General features: G+C 41.8%; 1 protein-coding gene across 1 annotated transcript in view; it reads right to left on the reverse strand.

Moving 5' to 3' along the window:
- Positions 1-708: 708 nt before the first annotated feature.
- The window catches only part of COL6A5 (collagen type VI alpha 5 chain), a 106810-nt gene continuing 86587 nt past the window's right edge, over positions 709-20931 (reverse strand). Inside the window, exons 37-40 of the mRNA XM_062179081.1 lie at positions 11592-12281; positions 9831-9927; positions 8523-8767; positions 709-810 (exon numbers count right to left, since the gene is read on the reverse strand). Coding sequence (XP_062035065.1) covers positions 791-810; positions 8523-8767; positions 9831-9927; positions 11592-12281 — 1052 coding nt within the window. The 3' untranslated portion in view covers positions 709-790. The remainder of the gene's footprint in view (positions 811-8522; positions 8768-9830; positions 9928-11591; positions 12282-20931) is intronic.

Genomic DNA, 20931 nt, shown 5'->3' on the forward strand with positions numbered 1-20931 from the left:
CAACAGTTAAATAAAAATGAGCAGAACAAGTTTCCAAGTTGGACTTGCTTTTATTTTAGAAATTACCTCTCCTTACACTGCACTTCCCAGGAACTCTGGTCATAAAAGGTATTCATGCTTTTTCCATAATTCTTTTGGCAGCAAAAATAAAGTACGCACAGAGCTAAGCACGCTAAGATGTGAAGCAAATGACCACAGCACAAAATAGTAGTTCATCAGCTGGCTGTTTCTTGTTTTTTTCTTCCTCATGATTTCTGCTCTTTTCCAAATGTGCTAGAAGAGCGTAGGCAGCATGGGTGGGAGCAGCCTGGCCAGTGGGTCTCCAGACGACGGGTGCAGAACCAAAGACTGGAGGATGTTTCTAATTCCGTGAATGAGGAGAAGACACTCCTCTGAAATTGTAACCCAAATGCTTTTAACTCAAGAGTCCAATTGGAGATGGAGATGTCCTGATGACATGGATACAGAACCAAAATTAGTGCCTGAATCATGCAAAGCTGTCGAAGAAAAGATCCCATTAATTATTCAAGGTCCGTTTTCCTAATTCTCAGGCGAAATGAAATCGTTCCTGGTTTCCCCAGTGTGCCCATTGATGTCTTCACTCGGAAGTGCCTCTCCCTCAGATTTGACCCAGAGAACACATTTAGCATGTTATCAGCAAATTGTTTTCATTAAGCCTTCCTGCCACTCACTGTTCCACCTCTAAGGGATGCTTCACACTTCCTGATTGGAACCACATGGAATACACTGGAACATGGCAGTGGAGGCACTGGCTTCTTTTCTGCCATGATCATCTTATGTCCTCACCATCTGCAAAATGTAAATACCATTGTATTAGTAAATAGCATTGCATTCTCCTTTATATAGCACATGGGAAACAAACACACGTAGTCGTTGTCATCCTTCATAGCCAAAATGAAATCCCATTCAAAGTGCTGTGACAAGAGATGTAAATGAGTGACAGATCAGCAAATTATAGATGTACATCTTCCTGGAATACATTGGTATCAACCTACAGCTGTGGCCTAAAATTTCCCACTTAGCAAATGTAATAGTCGATACTACTTGACAGGTTCTTGAAAGCAGGTACAGAGGACAATGTCAGCATTTGCTCAAAATCTGATTTTTTTTTTTTAGCAATACTTGCTAGGCTTGCTAGGGCAATATTCCTCTTTCTACTCTGTGTCCCCTGTCTGCACCCTGCCCACACGCCAAGTGAGCTCCCCACAGCAGCACCTTTGGAGGGACGCTGTGGAGCTATTGGGGCACTCCCTCCATGCAGCTCCTCCAGTGAGTGATCTAGGAGGGAAAAACCAGCTTCCTCAACACCAGGGTTCCCTGGAAGGCTCAGGCTGAAGCTGCCCTCTATGGGGCTTGGCCGGAGATGACAGCCCTGTTTGGCTTCTACTCCTCTTTCTTGCTTCCTTCATTCCCTTAGGGTTCTTGTGTGTGGGCACTTGCTCCATAAATCACCCGCACACAAATTCTCAGCTGGAGGCCGGCTTTGGGGGGAAGCTGACCGAGGCAGAATCTTAGGGAAGCTCTGGCCAAGTTGTCTTCACTTTTGCTGCCTACTCCCCCTCAGTGGTAAAACTCATTCTAAAGTTAACATCTACATTCTTTTTTCAAGATGAGATTGATGAGATTAAGTAGTAGAAAAAGATTTAATTTGTGATGTAATTACTCATTTAAAATTCACGTTTTAAAAAAAACTTTCACAGTTTTAACTTAAAATTAAAATTTTAAAAATTCACATTTAAAAAGAAAACTTCCACAGTTTTAACTTACCCAGTGGAATTTCAGAATCAAAGTTAATCAAACTTTGGAAATCCACGCATGATTTTTTGGTGCTATGCAGTTCCATGAACCTTTTGAAGATTTCTAATAAACATAGGCATTCTCGAGTGCAAAAGGGAGATATTTTATAGTGTTTGTTTCCCACCTTACATTTAAATTTCCATTTCCTCAAAAAAGGTTCATTCTTACTGTAATATACTTATGTGCTTTAAATGCTTGTATTGTTTGCCTGGCCATAATTCTCTGCAGAATAAATGTGCCTATTTAAATGTATGTCTTTTATTGCCTAGGATTATAAACTTCCACATGTTAAAATTGTTCCAGATAAATTATTATTATAATATATCAAAACAATATACATATTTAAATTTTGGTAATCCCATAAAGTCAAAAAATTAATATCTGTATTGGAAATGCACGTATTAGTGAGATAGATAGCATCTCAGAATTATTTTTACTAATTACTATTTATTGTTAGGTGTGATAAAGTTTAGTAGCAATTCTATTCATTTTTACTGATAAAGATTTCAGCACTGATAAATAGTATCTGCATAGATAGATGGGTTTTGAAAGAATTTTATCATAGCCATGTCAAATAATTTTTTGGATTCTGCGTTGTATGTTAAAAATCACCCAGGAATCTTTCAAAGGATTTTACCCTTTGAAAGAGAAGCTGTTACCCAGTCATTAGAAATACAACAAAATAACATTTTGTTATTTCTGACAAATGCACCTGAAAATGCATTTCTAGCCTTACCAAATGGCTATATGTAGAGGATGGAAAAGACTGGAGCTTTTCCTGGGCTGGTGGTATTTTGACTGAAGGAGGCTATAAATCCAATATTTTAAAATGGCAAGCCCCACTCAAACACCCATGCCTCTCTGGCAGGGTTTTGAGCCTGGGGCAAAGCACCTTAATTCAATTCAGAATGACAGCACAGTTATCTGCATTTGCAAAAGGAGATGCAGGAAAGGAAGTCCCCTTGATTTTGTAGACACAAATGCATCCTTGGGTAGAGACAGCCCTTTAGGACCAGGTTTTAGAAATCCATGAATTGGGAGACTGGTATTGTGGTACAGCAGGTTAAGCCACTGCCTGCAATGCCAGCATCCCATATGGATTTGAGTCCCAGATGCTCCACTTCAGATCCAGCTCCCTGTTAATGCAGGTGGAAAAGCAGCTAAAGATGCCCCAAGTGCTTGGGCCCCTGCTGCCCATGTGGGAGACCCAGATAGAGCTCCTGGATTTGGCCTGACAGCCTGGGCCATTGTGGCCATCTGGGCACTGAACCAGAGGATGGAAAATCTTGCTTTCTGTTTCCTCTTCTCTCTATATAACTCTAGCTTTCAAATAAATAAGTTAATAAATCTATCTTTAAGAAAGAGAAATCTGTGCACTGGAAGGTCTGTGTGCCCAGCATGTGCCGTAGTACCTATACTCTAGTATGGAAACACTGACTGTGCCCAGGCCCCTTATTATGCCAATAGGAAGGTTGAGGACAAGAGCAAACTTGCACTCTGAAATCAGAAAGCCAGTTAGCGACAGACGGAAATCCAGCACCTGGGTCTCCTCATTCCCACCCTAGGGTCCTTTCTGCCTTGGCCATGGACTCTAATACTGTCTGTCATCACCAGCATCATTATGACCATAACTTGAAAGAGTACCTAACATTTGTAAGCTTTTCCTCTTTGCTACGTGTGCTGTTTGAAGCACTCCTTGTCCATCTACAGCTCACATTAATTAGCCTATGATGTGGGTTCTATTGTTTTCCCCCTTTTATGGATGAGGGAAGGTAGAATGGCACACCCAAGATCGCATGACCATAACTGCAGAAATAGACTCAAACCCGTGTATGGCCCAGGATTTGCTCTTTAAGCTGCTGTTTCCCAAAACACTAGGCCTATATGAAGTCCCCTGGTATGAGCCTGTGGTCAGACTGCTTTGCCTACAGTGGCTCTTCCAGACTCACTGTGACTTGGTCCATTAAACATGATGAAAAGTCCTCGCACCACTTACCAATGATTGCTAGGAAAATGATTTTCCCTCACATATTTATTTATATCCAGTGAAAGGACTTTCATTAAAGAAAGCTGACTTAGGCTAAATACCTGTTAACACTAGGTAATGTTTTCAAACTCTAGTCAGAATTGTCTGGATCTCCAGTTGCAGGGGTTCTCATGCTGAAGGTCTGAATTTCTAATGGCTTCTCATATGGTGTTGTTACTGGTCCAGGAATCACACTTTGTTAAACACTGCGCTTGATGTTGGAAAAATAAAGACCCAAGCCCAGAGTTGGCAAAAAGGGAAAAGAGATGTAAGCTATGCTTTAAAAAATCTACCTTAAAATCTTGCAAATGTACCTTTTAAAGAGAAAACAGAAAACTATCTATTAAATACATGTATAACATGAAAATTCTAAGTGGGCAGGTGAAAAGAAAATGAGGTGAGCAAACCAACATAAAGGCTGATAAATCTCAATGGATTTTGATTTTTCATTGTCAAATATCCTCTAACTGCCTGACCTGGTTGATTCACATAGAGATAACCCTAGCTGTTTATACCGGAAGCACAGGGTGTACTTGAGATTTACATGTATTGTGACTAATCTTTCAACAACCCAGAGTCAGGTTTTACGACCTCCTTTTCATGGCTTCATGAATGGTGAGCTTCTGCAAACATAATTATAGAGAATAAATTACTGTGGCAAGCAATATTGCCCTGGGTGCTGTGAATATTCTTAGATAATTCAGTTTCAGATGTCTACAGCTTCTGCCTCCTTGTCTGTAAAAACACACACAACAACTCAGTGACTTCCAAAGTCATTCTAATTTTCAAATTCTAAGCTCCCATGATGCCAAGAAAAAAAATCAAACATTTTCTGAAGCGTTCCGTAGCAGCTCTGTGGAACAAGCCTGGCCTAACATCGCCAAAGCAAGCTGTTGGCTGGAAATCTCTAGCAAGAGGACTAAGGATATGATTTAATTTTAAAGGTATGACACATAATTACCATAGAAAAATGCAGAAAATCTCTTGGAGGAAAGAAATCATGAAAATAATAATAAACAAGAAAAGTATTGTAATGCTCACTGGATAGAAGTTCTTTTGATTCCACCAACTTTATTTTCAGTACCAAATCATCTGGAAATCTCTAATAGGATTGGATAAATCAGTTTAATGTACATTCCGATCACCCGAGGAGCTTCAAAAACTACTGGTGCCTGTGTCTCATCCCCAGAGAACAGAACTGATGTGGAGTGTGGGATAGACTTTGAACTTCAAAAACATCCAGGTGACTCTACAGCATAGACCAGAATGGGAACCACTGATTTACAGAGTCCTTTCCTGCAATTACCTTGTTAATTGTACCCGGGGACTGAATTGATGCCCCTACCCCCAAGTTCTTATGTTGAGCCTGAGGGTAGGGTGCTGATCTGATAGAAGTGGGGAGCTTCTAAGAGGCAGAAGAGATCCCACGGCCCTCTCTCCACCACAAGGGGACACAGGAGGCAGCTGCATGTGGACTGGGAAAAGACCCCTCATCAGGAAGCCTGCACATCGTACCTTCATCTCAGATTTCCTGCTCCCGCCACTGTGACGGCTTAACCACCCCGTCCCTGTATTTTCTATGACAGCCCAAACAGCTGAGGTCCTAGCCTCTTACACGCACCCTCTCTGTCCCTGGTCTTCCCTCGACTCTTCCCTCAAGCTGCCGGGCAGGTCCCCTGAATGAGACTCAAGCCCAGCAAGGCTGGTACTACAGCTCCACGAGCCTCAGTTTCTCCACTTGCATGGAAGAGACGTTGATTCCTGTCTCCCACACAGGACTTTGGGGGAAATCCAGGGAGATCGTGTGCATGGAATCACCCTGGAGACGGGCTGGCTGTGTCCCTGGGTGAGCTGGGTCAGCGCCCCCAGTCTCTGGCTCAGCCAGCCTCCTCTCCAGTCCCTCGCTTGGCTCCTGCTCCTGTCCCATCTCAGTGTCAGCTGCCCGGTTTGTCTCCCTCAGTCCACCCCCACCCCCTGGCTCTCACATCATATTTCTCCCAGCTGTGCTGGTCACAAGTTCTCTCCATTTTCCTTCATCTGAGAAGTCATTTTTTGGCCTTCATTCTGGAAGGATGTTTGTACTGAATATAAAATTCTGTGTTCATAGTTCTTTTCCTTCAGCACTTTAAAGAAAAAAAAAAAAATCTTTCCATTGTCTTCTGAGCTCCATGGCTTCTGATGAGAAATCCATGACCATTTGTATGGTTGTACCTTCCTATTGAAACATAGTTTTTCTCCATTTGCTTCAAGATTTTTCCTTTGTTTTCAATAATCTGATTACTATGAGTTTCCGTAGGATCTTTTTTGAGCTGTTAAAACTGTAAATTCATGTATTTTTTTTTTACCAATTTTGGGAAGTTTTGGATCATTATTTCTTCAAATATTTTTCCCTGCATAAATGTCTTTCTACTTTCCTCATAGAATTCCGATGAAATGAATGTTAGGCTTTTTGGTATTGTTCCACAAGTCTCGGGGGCTCTGTTGATTTGTTCCTCAGTCTCTCTTCTCTCTTCCGTTTGTATAATTAATCTTAAGTTCGCGGACCCTGTCCCTCTGTTATCTTCACTCTGCCATGGAGTTCATTTAGTGAAATTTTAAAACTAAAATTTAAAATGATGCTTTATATTAGGAATATGGTTTTCTTTGGATACTGTGATTTTTTTTCTTTTTTGCTCCTAAAATCTCCCTTGGTTCTATATTTCTTTCTTTATTTTTTGTCTCATTCTCTGCCAAGAATGTCTAGCTTTCCGCTCATTTCAAGGTGTTTGCCTTTACCTCATGGAGCACAGTTAGGGGAGCTGCTGTCATGTCTGACTGATATTACATCTGAGTTAGCTCGAGGTTGGCATGGTCCATTCCACTGTTTTTTTCCTCTGAGGATTGTTCACATCTTCTGGTTCTCTGTAAGCTGCAACATTTTGGACTGTATCCTGGACACTTTGGATAGCATGCTGTACGGACTCCAAGTCCTGTTATGAAAGCTAAAGCTGCTTATTTGTGTTAGGAGACAATCCACCCAGACTTCTCTCCTGTGAGTGCTGTCTCCTGTAGGCAGCAGTTCCAGTTCCAATGGAGTTTGCCAAGCATCTGCCATCCTGTTTAGGATCTTCCCTATCCATGGACAGTTAGGGGAGAGCCCAGGGCTTCTGCAGCTCTCCTAATTACAATTAGAGGAGCCCCTCCTCCAGCTCTCTTTTCTCTGGGGTTCCTCACACAGGGCCTCTCTTCCCAGTGCCTGTAGCCAGGAGACAAGCTTCCTCTTTCCTGTTAGCTGTCTAGCCTTCCACTCGGCTCCCAACTGCTGCCCACCTTTGGAGGAAAACATGGAGATGTCTTCCATTGTCCCCAAACACGGGGTCCATCTTCCTAGTTCTTCTGGCTACAGAGATGGGATTTCTGTTGAGTTCTGGCCACCGCTGCACTGCTAGCACAGAGACAGAGCTAAGCAAGGAGCCCCTGAAGAAAACGGGGAACTCAACCCCCTCACAATGTGTTACCTGTTTTTTCCGAATCCCATGTAGTTGTGTTTTGTGTTCCTCCCAGGATTTTCTGTTGCAATCAATGGGAGTCCGAGGTGGGGAGGGCTTATTCCATCTGGCCTGGGACCAGAACTTGCGGCATACTAATGTCCAGTCTTCATTTTCTTACACCTTGTCACCCTTCTCCATTGTCAATATGTCTACTCTCTTCACTTCTCTTGCTTTCCATCATATTGTCGACTTGGTTTTCTATCTATATATCTTGCTAATTCTATAATTACGTCCAGATTTTAAATTACATATATCTTTAATTTGCTCTATGTTAATATTTATTTTAGTATCCATAGCTGTGCTGTTTTGAAGTATACATGCCTACCATAAAGTATTTCATAGCATTTATTTCTCAGTTGTGCTTTATGGCATTCTTGTTCTCACTTTGAGACCCCTATAAATAGTGCTGTTGTTTCCAACCTTCTGGTATATGACTTGTGGTGGAGTAAAATTGCTGGGCCACTGGAAATGCACATATACCCAGGACTACTGATTTGAAAATAATTCCCCACATGATTCTGGGACACAGAAAGGGCTATGCATTGCTTTTTTAGGGCTGATGGTAACATCCTGTTTCCCATCTCCTATTTCCTCTGGGCTGTAGGTCCAGGACCACCTCCACACTCAGTGTAAGAAGTTGCCCTTGCCTCCACGCAGCCTGTGGGACCACAGGCGCCTGTTCCTCCAGGGCATGCCAGGGCTGGAGTTCAGCCGGGCACCCCATCTTCAAACCAGAAACGTCCAGGCAGCCCAAGGGGAGCAGAGTCCAAACGCCGTGCTCCTGGCTCAGCCAGCCCACCCAACTACACGCAGGGTGCACTTCTGCTGCTGGGGCCCTGCTGTCCTTGTTCTTGGCCCTCTCCCTCCTCAGCGCCCTGACTCCACACCAAGCATGTATTTATTTCTACTTCCGGCTTAGTTACGTCAACACAAGTGACCCCCTTTGTGCCTGTCTGGAGCTTCATCTCCCTTGCCTCCTTGTGTTGGGGGACTGCCCTGGGGTCCTGGATGGTAAGCCCTTCTGCTATGCCTGTCTTGTTGGCTGTAGCTGCACCTGTGCCAGTCAATCCCTAGGGCTCTCCTCTCATCAGGGAAGAACCCAAGCAAAGGCACTTCAGGGTGTTCACCTGCGATGCACCTAACGTTACCTTTTATGTCTTGTCGTTTATCGTTCACTGGGACTGCAGTTTCTTCTGAATGTGCCTCATCCTTGTCTTTCATCATCACCTCCCCGGTTGCAAAGAGCATGTACAGCTTCTGGATCAGACCGGTCGTGGTCTCGGAATCGTTACTCTGGTTATTTCCTAATGCGAAGAGACGCTGCTCCCGGGAACCAGGTTCACCAAACAGCCCACCGTCTTCTCTCTCGATTTCATACACCTCAGGGATGAGGCTGAGGTGATGGAGAAAAGAGATGGAGAATTAGTTGACCAAGTCCCATGCAAGACTAAATGTAAATACAGCCTGCTGATATCACAGGATCCCACTTGATGTGTGGGATTAGGATGGGCCAAATTCAGTTTGTGGATGACCCTCCACTCAGGGGCAGTGGTGTGGGATTCCAAACCAGTTATTATTTTCAACTTTGAATTTTTATTGAGTACTTAGGGGTGTAGTCTACAAAATCAGCCCTGAAATAACCTTTTCTTCCAATATTCATATGCATTTTGTTTTCTGACTGGCAAATGTTCTCTTTCTCCTGTGTTTCTTCTGCACTAGAAATGTTACATCTCAAATGAGACAATGATGGAGGCTCGTTCACGGATGTCTGTCCTTGTCTTGCTTGAACCCCCACAACTGCCCTCACTTCTGTGCCCACAGGCTGCAGAGAGGCCAGAGGAGGGAATGAGTTTGGGAGAACCATTTAGGAGACCTAAACTGCAGACAAATCCACAGTGCCTAAATGACAATAAGGAGCCTCCTGCTCCCCTCCCTTCAACCTGCACTGAGCCGGGTTGTGAATAATAAATGAATTTTTTATGCAAAAAGTAAAATTGTTACATCTAGCCCTTGAAGTCACAAGTTTTCTCTTTTGTCAGTATTGGATATGACAGCCCTGCTACAGGAGGGGTCTTCAAAAGGTTCACAGAAAATGTGTATTATGAAAACATTAGGTAAAAACTTTTTAAAAATTGCACCAAAATAAAGTTATCTTTTAATCCTACTTTCTGTGAACTTTTTTGAGGCTCCTTGTGCAGTTAATAATGAGGAGCTAACGAGAGGCTTTTGTGTGAAGGCGGAGAAGTGGAAGCAGGATTATTTCTAGTATAGTCATGTTCCAGCTGCAATGAACTCCAAATCTGTGCTGACACACACACCAGTAGTACACACATACCCCCTACACACATGTAGACCGAAAATGTGCATCTTGAAAACTGAACTATCTCATTTCAAATTATGTTCTTGAAGACTTTTTCCAGTTGTAACATTACTCAAACTTGAGTTTCTCAACTCACAATATGGTGTCTTCTGTGTCAACGCCTTCAGGACCAGGGGAGGTGACATTTGCACACTTGGCTCTCAAATCATCCATGGGGTAGCTGTTGATGGCACCTGGAGAGAGAATGGGCTGGTTGGTCTACATTTCACACCCCCACCTTAGCACTGTTATCCAAAGCCAATTCATTGTTTCTGTGGTTGGCAGTGTTTTCAAGAACAAATTAATTTTCCAAGGGGTTCAGCAAAAATACATTGTTGTGGGTAAAGTCAATGGGATATTAGGGTATTTTTTTAAAACCCTATGGAAAAATGGAATTACAAGACAGTTTGGGGTGGATGTTTAGTGTAGTGGTCAAGATGCTGGTTAAGATGCCCAGGTCTAATATTGGAGTGCTTGGGTTTGATGCCTGGGTCCAGCTCCAGACTTCAGCTTGATGTTAATGCAGATCCTGGAAGGCAGCAGGAGATGGCTCAGTGGCCAGGTCCTTGTCACCCAATGTAAGAGAGACTTAGATTGAATTCTTAGTTCCTGGCTTCTTCCAAGGAGCCTGATAAATGAGGGCATTTTGGATATGAAACAGCAGATGTGGGCTCTCTCTATACTTCTCAAATAATAAAAAACAATTTCCAAAAGCAAGTTTATTTTGAAACACCAAATTTTGAAACCCATGCACTTTTTTTTCCAGAATGCACATTTTCCATGAACTTTTTCAAGACCTCCTCATACAATGGCAATTGGGTAAAAAGTTCCCACTCTGCATTTTACAGGTTTTTGCTATAATTCAGGGACATATCCTAATTCCTATCATTTGCTTCTTTCACTATAAAAGGACGGTTTTTCTAGAAGACTCCATTACTATTGAAATCATTTGCCCTATTTGTCTTGGGGTTAAGAGAAGGCACTGTTTTGTGCCTGCTACTAAATGTAACTTCAATCTTCCAACATTGTTAAGGCATACATGAACTCTGGGCTGTGTAAGTGCCAGAGAGCCACATCCCTTTAACAGTGGCTACAACAGCCATTCCATGTAGCCTTTGTTCCACTCCAAACTCCCAGTACGGCCAGGACTTATCTGATGCTACATGAAGTGCTAAAATCACAACACAGGGTCAGAGGCTGGAGAAGCCACTCTCAAACCCCTATAGGCAAAGACATCCTTAATAATCCCTGTGTGGGTGTGTCTGAGCCACCTGTCCAGGGCAGAGGCTCTGGAAGAGACTTGTGCCAATGACTCACAAGAACTGAAGCAGAACCAAGCTCATTTATAACGACGAGGCAAAATCAAAATCCTTGGAGCAGGTGGAGGACAGTGGTGGTGGGATGCTAACTATCAACTTGCTAAAGGTTTGGAAATCAAAGTGCAGTTTAATGGACAAGAGCACAGCTCTGGGGTCAGGATGTGTGGGGTTGAGTCTAGAATTTACCATTTATTAATTGTGACCTTGTGAGCAATTCTCTTAATAGCTCAAAACCTCTGTTTCTTCACTTGTAAAATGTAGCTACAAACACGTGGCTTTGAGGGCTGCCAGATAAATAAATGATACAACCCACTGGAAGAACCTGGCACATGATCAACACTCAGAGATTAAGGTTACAGGACGGGTTTCACCATTTGGAGGATTTCTTGGCAAAAACCTTGACAGTGCAGCAGCTCGGCTCAAGGTCAAAAAGACCTGGGATTGTATCCTACACACTCACGCTGCATCGCTCTTAACTGAATTGCACAGTGCTTCACCAAGTCTGTTGCAAAAGCAATAGTAAAGCTTGAACGACTTACGTCGGATGGAATGGACAAAAGGCCTGACAAACTTGATAACATAGCTGAAATCTGGCTTGTGGGTCCGGCCAAGCTGGACGAGGTGATGATCCAGGGGGTGGCTGGCTAATTCCTCTAACTCCTCATCATTGTGTGTAGGACCAAAGGAAAACACAAATACGGTGTAGCCTTGACACTTGGCTCTCAGAGACACATTTCTTAAGACTTCCTTGTCTACAGGATTGGTTTCACCGGCAGATATTACGAAGATAACTTTGTTTTTCCTCAGGTTGGGGGTTCCTACAAAGACATTGTCGATGGTCCACTGCAGGGCATGGCCAGTAAAAACGTCTCCATTGAGCTGTTGTAGAGATTCTTGGAGATGGCGTTTCATTTGGTCTCTACTATTGTAGGTAACCAAATCGAATTCCAGGTAGGCAGGGCATTCTTCCGTGTTGGGCATGTAGCCTGGGGGAGAGTAGCTGAGCACAGCCACTCTGTCTCCTAAGGTGGCGGTCAGCGGGTAGGGGGTGATGTGAAAGTAATCAAGCACTGAGGCTATAAAAGCTTTCACTTCCTTAAATTCATCATTCCCTACTCTTTGGGAGGCATCTATGAGGAATGCCACATCCATGTAATATTCTTGCAGAGAGACATCTCCAGGTTCAAAAGTAAGACTTGATTCTTCTTTTCTGCCATAATTTTCATGCCCTGCAACAGATAACTCAAGTCACTCTTCTAAGTAGGAGGACAAACTCAAAACTGCCAGCCGTGGATGGCAAATATATGACGTGGGGTGTTGCCATGCTTCATTCCCACGCACAGGGCAGACATCAATGATCACTCACAGCAGTTGCCAGGTGCATTTTCCAACTCTGTCTCCACATAGTGCATAGTATATGGAGAGCTATTATCATTTGACAGGTGTTGTCTCATGAGAAGATGCAAGACATGCTAACCCTTCTCAGATCATTGTCAAAAGTTTTATTTATACCCCAGCTATCTTAATGCTATGCAAGATAAGAAACATACAGTTATTTTTAGTGTACCCCACTACAATTTTGGTTACTGGGTTGCATAAGATTTAGTTATATGCAATGACACCAAGAACAGATGTCAAAGTTACATTCCTTTGTGGAACACACACACACACATACCTTAATACACATGTCCCTAATGTACACACTGAGTGATGTCAAGTAAGTGTTGACTTTTGAATCTAAATGCTAAGATGTAACATATTCCACACCTTTTGGTGCTCAAAGTGCCATGGAAAATAAGGAGCTTGCACCGTAATACAAGTTGACTCTATTACTAAGCACACCAGTTAGTTCAGCTGACTGTTTTGTACGGATGTGTGGGTGTATAGCACATCTTCCTCAGTGTCGGGACACTTTGATGCAAGCTTATCTGGCTGCATACCAGCAGGATCATGAAACCTGTCCACAGTTACGGAAATGAGGGCTGCCGTGCTGAGGTCACATAAGCTCAGAAAGACAGCAGGGGCCTGCACTGTGGTGCAGCGGGTTAACGCCCTAGCCTGAAGCAACGGCATCCTGTATGGACGCCGGTTCTAGTCCCGGCTCCTCCACTTCCGATCCAGCTCTCTGCTGTGGCCTGGAAAAGCAGTAGAGGATGGTCCAAGTCCTTGGGCCCCTGCACCCACGTGGGAGACCCGAAAGAAGCTCCTGGCTCCTGGTTTTGGATCAGCACAGCTCCAGCCATTGCGTCCAATCGGGGAGTGAGCCATCGGATAGAAGACCTCTCCCTCTTCTCTCTCTCTCTTTGCCCTCTCCTCTCTCTGTGTAACTTAGACTTTCACATAAAAAATAAATCTTAAAAAAAAAAAAAAAAGACAGCAAGTAGATGTCCATGTTCTTCTCTTTTATGATGAAAGAAGTGTGTTGATGAACCTAAACAAGCACTAAGTACATTTCTCTCTGGCAAGAAATTATTGATCACTATTTCCGCTCCATATTTTATTAGATGCTTTTACATTTATTATTTTATTTAATTGCCACAAGTAAATCGATTAACCTGTATTAGTGCTATAAATCTTAATATTAAATAAAAACAGAAAACATACAGCACTGGGTGATGTTATTAACAGGGCAAATGCTTTATTAGCTGACTTTTGAATGTTCGGTGAACCCTGAATTCCTGGGGTAAAAAAAACCTCACATTATCTTTTTTTATCTGTCATTGGATCTGATTTGTTAAAGTTTTGTCTATGTCCACAGGAATTGTAGTCTGTAATTTCTCTTTCATGTAATGTCTTTGTCTGGTTTTGGTATCAGGGTAATCTGACCTAAAAGAAAGAAATATTCCCTCCTCTTCAACTTTCTGGAAGAGTTTGTATAGAATTGGTGTTATCTCTTCCTTAACTGTTTCCATGAATTTGTCAGCAAAATCATTTGTGCCTGGACTTTTCTTTATGAGAAGGTCTGAACTTCAAACTAAACCACTTTAACTAGTATAGGCTGTTTAGGCTACTTCTTCTTGAGTGAGCTTTGGTAATTCGTGCATTGCAAAAAATTTTTGTATTTTACCAAAGTGTTCTTATATGAGAAAAAATTGCTCTTACATAAGATTCTCTGGTTATGCTTTTAAAATGAGTAAAATGTATTTTCTCTCTCATTCCTCACATTGCTTATTTATGTCTTTCCTTTGTTCCTGGTTAGTTTGATTACAGATCTACCAACTTTATTGATCTTTTAAGAGAAACAATTTTTGAGCTTATTGATTTTTCTCTTTTTCTATTCCATTAAATTTCCACTTTAACTCTGGTACTTTTTTTCTGACTATCTTGGGTTTAATTTATTTTTACTTTTCTGATGTCTTAAGGTACAAGCTGAGCTCAGTGATTTGGAGCCTTTATTCTTTACCATTACAGGCATTTAACGATATAAATTTCCTCCTAAGTACTGCTTTAGTTAAATCTCACAAATTCCTGCATACTTATTTCATTTCATTCATTTCAAAATACTTTCTAGTTCTATGTTTAATTTCTTCCTTGATCGTGGGTTTTTTATGACTGCTTTTATTTAATTTTCAAATACTTGAAGATTTTTCAAAGATTATTGTGCCACTCATTTTTAATTCAATTCTACTCAGGGCTTTGTATGATTTGAATTCTTTAAAATTTTGAGTATTACTTTATGGCCCACAATATGGTCTGTTTTGATAACTACTTCATGTGTACTTGAAAAGAATGTGTATACTGTTGGGTGCAAAGTTCTATAAATTAGACCAAACCAGCTGATAGTGTGTTCAAGTGTATTACATTCCTGCTGGCCTTCTGTCTACTTCTATAAATTTCTTCAAGAGATCCTTGAGACACATTGATATTCTTTTAATTTTTTAAAATCTTTTTTTCCTCTGTTTCATTTTGGATAATTTCTATTACTACATTCCCAAGTTCACTAATTCCTTTGCTTTACCAAATCTCATCTGCCATCAATATTATTCAGTGTATTGTTCATTCTAGACATTAAAGTTTTCATCTCCACAAATTCCATTTTAGTCATCTTTTTATACCCTCCTGTCTCCACTGCATTTTTAAACATATGAAATATAGCTATAATAACTGCATTAATATCTCTGCTAATTCTCAGACCTGTGTCAGTTCTGGTTTGGTTTTGAGTGATTCTGTTCTTCACTGTGAATCATGCCTTTCTTCTTTCTATGGCAGACATTGCGAAGTGTTCCTTCTGGGGTGTGGGGTACTCTCATATTCTATCAATATTCATGTGCTTTCTTCCGGGAGGCAGTTAAACTACTCAGAACTTTGGATCCTCTGAAGTCTTGCTGTTACGATCTGTTAGGCAGGTCCACAGCAGTGCTTCACTTGGCACTGTTTCCTACTCTCCAGATGAGACCATTCTGAGCTTTCTCTCTGTATTCTATTCTGTGAGTTATGTGACTCTCCGGGTTTCCTGGTCCCTGTGAGCAATCGGCACTGTGTTCTCCTCCTTGGGGATGGTCTATTCCCTGGTCACACATCATTTCTGCCTGTCTTGTGCCATCAGTTTCCTGCTGAATAACACAGGGAGACCCTGCAGATCTCTTGGATGCTCTGTACAGCTTCTCATCTCTGGATTTCTGTCTGTAAATTCTCAGCTCGGGGTCTCCCTGTCCTCTCAGCCCTGCTTCTTTCTCTCCAGGAGCTCACTCAGGCTTGACCTGAACTGAAGTTATCCTTCCAACACCACGACCTAGAGACATCCTCTTGGAGGCAAGAGAACCCATCAAACAGTTCACTTCCTTTGCTTCTCATCTCTTGGGATTACTGTCTGTCATTTCCTGATGTCCAGTGTCTTAAAAACTGCGCTCTCTCTCTCTCTCTCTCACACACACACACATATGAGGGTATTTCAAATACCCTTTAATTTCAAATACCTTTTAATTTCATTTCTATAAACCTTTTCAGGTTTTTTGTAGTTTACAAGAAACTCACTGGCATCTATACACAAAAGAACAGTAAAAGTATATAGATGGGAAAAGAAGCACCCTGCCAACACTGATAAAGTTACATTTAATATACTAATTTTGGCATCATCTTCATGTGAGGGTGTTGTGCTGGCTTCTACTTAATCCAGAAACCTTTTATTTAAGGTATACAAACTTTGTATTTGCATTTCACAAATACAAATTTAGAAACATAGTGATTCTTCCCACCCTAGCTTAATCCCCTGCCCCAAAACTCCAACCCTTCTTCCTCCTCCCTCTCCTATTCCCATTCTTATTTTTTACTAAGATCTATTTTCAGTTAACTAAATAAACATAAGATTAACCCTAACTAAGTAAACAGTTAAACAAATAGTATGATAAAAAAAAAAAAACTGTTCCTCAACAGTCAAGACAAGGGATGTTCATTGTGTCTCAAAGTGTCAACTTCATTTCTATAGATTAGCTTTTAGGTGCTCTATTAGTTACCACATATCAGGGAGAACATATGGTCTTTGTCTTTTTAGGACTGGCTTATTTCACTAAGTATGATATTTTTCAGTTGCATCCATTTTATCCATTTTGTTGCAAGTGAAAGGATTTCATTTTTTTGTTAATCACTGTGCATGGTGCATATATACACCTTAATTCCTTTATCTAGTCTTAAGTTGATGGACATCAACATTAAGTTGATTCCATATCTTAGCTATTGTGAATTGAGCTGCAATAAACATAGGGGTGCAAATAACCTTTGATGTTCTGCTTTCTTTTCATTTTGGGTAAATTCCCAAGAGTGGGATGGCTGGGTCATATGGTAGGTCTATATTCAGATTTCTGAGGTATCTCCATACTGCCTTCCACAGTGGCTGTACTGGTTTACATTCCCACCAACACTAAATTAGGGTACCTTTTCCCCCACATCACCAGCATTTGTTGTTTGTTGATTTCTGTATGAAAGTCATTCTAACAGGGCTGAGGTTTTTATTTTCATTTCCCTGATGGCTACTGATCCTGAGCATTTTTACATATGTCTTTTGGCCATTTGGATTTCCTCTTTTGAAAAATGCCTGTTCAAGTCCTCTGCCCATTTCATAACCAGATTGTTTGTTTTGTTGTTGTGGAGTTTCTTTAGCTCCTTATATATTCTGGATATTAATCCTTCATCAGTAACAGAGTTTGCAAATAGTTTCTCCCATTTGGTCGGTTACCTCTTCATTTTGCCGAGTGTTTCATTTGTAGTGCAGAATCTTCTCAATTTGATGCAATCCCATTTGTAAATGTTGGCTTTGATTGCTTGTGCTTCTGGGTCTTTTCCAAGAAGTCTTTGCCTATGCCAATGTCTTCCCAGGTTTCTGAGATGTTCTGTAATAATTTGAAGGTATCAGGTCATAGATTTAGGTCTTCAATCCATCTTGGGTGGATTTTTGCATAACATGTAAGGTAGGGGTCTTGCTTTATACTTCTGCATGTAGAGATGAGTTTTCTCAGCAGCATTTGTTAAACAGACAGTCCTTGCTCCAGGGATTGATTTTCGCTCCTTTGTCAAAGATAAGTTGGTTGAACATGCAAGGATTGATTTCTGAAGTTTCTGTTCTTTTCCATTGGTCTGTCCAACTGTTTTTGTGCCAGTACCAGGCTGTTTTGATTACTGAGGAAAGTCTGACTACAGTGTGTCAACATGAAGATCTCTTCTGTTCATGTCTACTAGGAGTTCTATGTGCTTCCTGTACTTGGAAGTTGCTTTCTTTCCCCCAAACTGGGAGTTTTCTGTAACTATTTCAATAAAAAGACCTTCTGATCTATTTTCTCTCTTCATGCCTTCAGGAACTCCTAAGACTTGTATGTTGGGTTGTTTGATAGTATTCCATAAATCTCCAATACTGTTTTTAGTTTTTCTAATTTCATGTTCTCTTTATTTTTGGTCTGCCAGTAAAATTTCCAGAGATTGTGTTCCAACTTGGATATTCTTTGTTCTGCCTCACCAAGTCTGTTGTTAAGGCTTTCTAGCACATTGTTCATTTGCTCTATTGAATTCTTCATTTCTAATATTTCATTTTGATTTCTCTTTAAAATCTCAATTTCATGGTAAAAATTTTCACTCATGTCATGCATGGATTTCTTTAGTTTGTGGATTTGCTTCTGATTACTTCTAAGTAATCCTACAATCATTTTTTTGAATTCTGCTTCCAACATTTTATCAATTTCTTCATCTTCATATTCTATTATTGAAGTGTTGTGTTCTTTAGGGGATATCATGTTGTCTTTCTTAGTCTTGTTTTTGAGTTTCTTTCTGTGTTTATTTTTCAGCATTTGTGGAGATACTTGTTGGGTTTAATTCCCTCTCTGATGGCTTTTAATCTTTGGACTATCCCTTTGTGTCTTAGTGGATTGTCTGCTTTTTCAGTGACTGCCCAGAGGCAACTGCTGGGTGTGGCCAGAGAGCTCTGTCCAGTACTTCAGTGTGAGGGGAGTTCCCAAGGTTATATCCAAGTTGGGCATGGAAATCTCCTCTTTTTTTTTTATCAGAGGGGAGGGTTTGAGCAGCTCTGTTGACATAGTCTCATGCTCACCTCCTCTCCTCCAAGGTGACCAACACCTGGGCAGTAGCTCTAGTGGGTGCAATATTCATCTGCACTCCCACAAGAACCATACAAAGGATCTGTGCAATCATATGTCAGCCCAGATCCCACAGCAATGACTCTCCCCTAGGCAGACAGGGAGCTCTGAGCATGTGGAGCCACCCACAGCGACTTCCCAGATATCCAACCATACCCTTCACCCTCCCACACAGCCACAGTGTTTCCACAGTCCCAGTACACCAGGCTAGCACAATCACGGGCACCCAGGTACCTGTCAATTCTCCCAACCACACTCAAGCATCTCCTCTCGGCTATCTGTTGGGCATGTGGACACAAGCTGTTACAGCTGTTACACATGTCCAAAATGGTGACCCTCTCTCAACTAGTTACAGGATGCCATTGTTGGGTGGTCAGATAGAGAGAAGTGTGCCCCTTTTTCTTCCTCTAGTTTTGCAGGTACACTGTCCCCTACAGGGCTCCAAGCCAGACTCTCACCAGGCTCTACCCGCAGCCTTATCACCGGTGGCTTGGGCTGCTGCAGTCTGGTCTCACCTCACTCTCCAAAGCTGGGGCTGAGGTTCCTGGCTGCTGGGGTCTTGTGTTGTGTCTGTGTTCATGCTACCGCTCCACACCTTCCACATAGATCCACAGCATCCCTCTATCTTGTGTGGATTTCGCAGTTTTCTTCCTGACTCTTCCCTGAGATTAGACTCTCTCCACTTTTTTTTTTTTTTTTGGTTATCTTCCCCTAGACTAGAAAAGAAGCTCTACAAAATTTTTAAAGAACACTCATGGGTATCCTTGAACATGAGGGATCTTCAAAGAGCTGATGGAAATGTGCATAATCTTTTAATTCCATTTTCTATGCAACATTTGAAGTATATACAGTTACTTCAGTTCAGTGGCAAATCCTGTTTTGGATTCTGTTAGGCAATTGCAATAAGTGATGACTATCCATCTTGTATGAATGCCTCATGTTCCTTCCTTCTCATAAAGGACTAAGAATTGATCATATGTGTACCAGAGCATCACTTTATTACTACCCTTCTACTACTATAACAAGACTTTGCATTCCACAAGCATGTTTGAAATTTATGGGCCTCAGAGAACGGTAAGATGGCAGAATAGGAAGGGAGCACACTGATAGTCCGAAAAGACACAGGTTAATAAAAGTGGAGATACTGCAGGGTCAAGGAAGAGTAGGGGATGAAACAGCAGAGGAAACTCTTCCGGAACTAGTGATTCACAGTGGACCTGTGTGGAGAGCGTGGGAGCCCAAGTTCGGGACACCAGCGGCAGACTCAACACACCAGCGCTGGAACGAGAGGTGAGCCGAACCTCAATAGCCTGAGACACCAGCGGGCAAGCGGAAAGAGGAGACTAGAGGGAATGAGGCTTGAAACTCCGTGGGGAAAAGTTCACCAGGCTAACTAGAAGAGAGAGAGGGAAAAAAAAAGTGACCGATACGGACACCAGTTTCTCTCTCTCCGCTCACCCCTCAAAGGCGAGCAAGACAAAGAGCAGGCGCCATTTTGGACATATGTCATAAGCAGGGCGACTTGAGGTCTGCACCGGCCCTGAGCTTAGCAGAAAAACCTGACTCTGGGGGGAGGGGTGAAATAACAGGAGATTAGGATCTAACTTGGCAACCCAGTGGGAGACTGCAGGAGAATTGGAGCCCACACTGAGGGCAGCAGAGATTCCCTGTGTGGTCCTTGGGAAAGAGCTTCCTATCTCTGCCTCCAGTGGGTATATCATTTGCCTGCTAACTACCTCCAATTCCATTCAGCTGTGCGGAATTACTTCCCTTTTCAATAAAAAAGAAAGAAAGAAAGAAAGAAAGAAAGAAAGAAAGAAAGAAAGAAAGAAAGAAAGAAAGAAAGAGATTTACCACACCTAACCTGGGAGTGTCATCTTTGACACACCCTCAACCCTGAGGAACCAAACACAGCTCTCAGTCCACACTCATCTCAAGCCTCTAAGGCTCCACCAAAAGCAGACAGTCCACTTAATATAGAGCCATAGTGTAACAAGAAAAAACACCACAGTGAAGAAACCAAATATCTCCAACATGCCAAACAACAAACGCAAAAACCGAGGTAACAAGAACAAGGAAGACACTATGATGCCCCCAAATGAAAAAGACACCCCAATTCAAGATTATGAAGATGATGAGATAGAAGAAATGCAAGAAGCGGATCTCAAAAAATTGATAAGAACATTAAGAAGTTCTCAAAAACAAATTCTTGAACTACAGAAATCCTTAATGGACAAGATAGAAAATCTCTCTCGTGAAAATGAAATCTTAAGGAGGAATCAAAATGAAATGAAACAAC

This window comes from Lepus europaeus, chromosome 2 (genome assembly GCF_033115175.1).
Source record: "Lepus europaeus isolate LE1 chromosome 2, mLepTim1.pri, whole genome shotgun sequence".
NCBI classification, from domain to species: domain Eukaryota; kingdom Metazoa; phylum Chordata; class Mammalia; order Lagomorpha; family Leporidae; genus Lepus; species Lepus europaeus.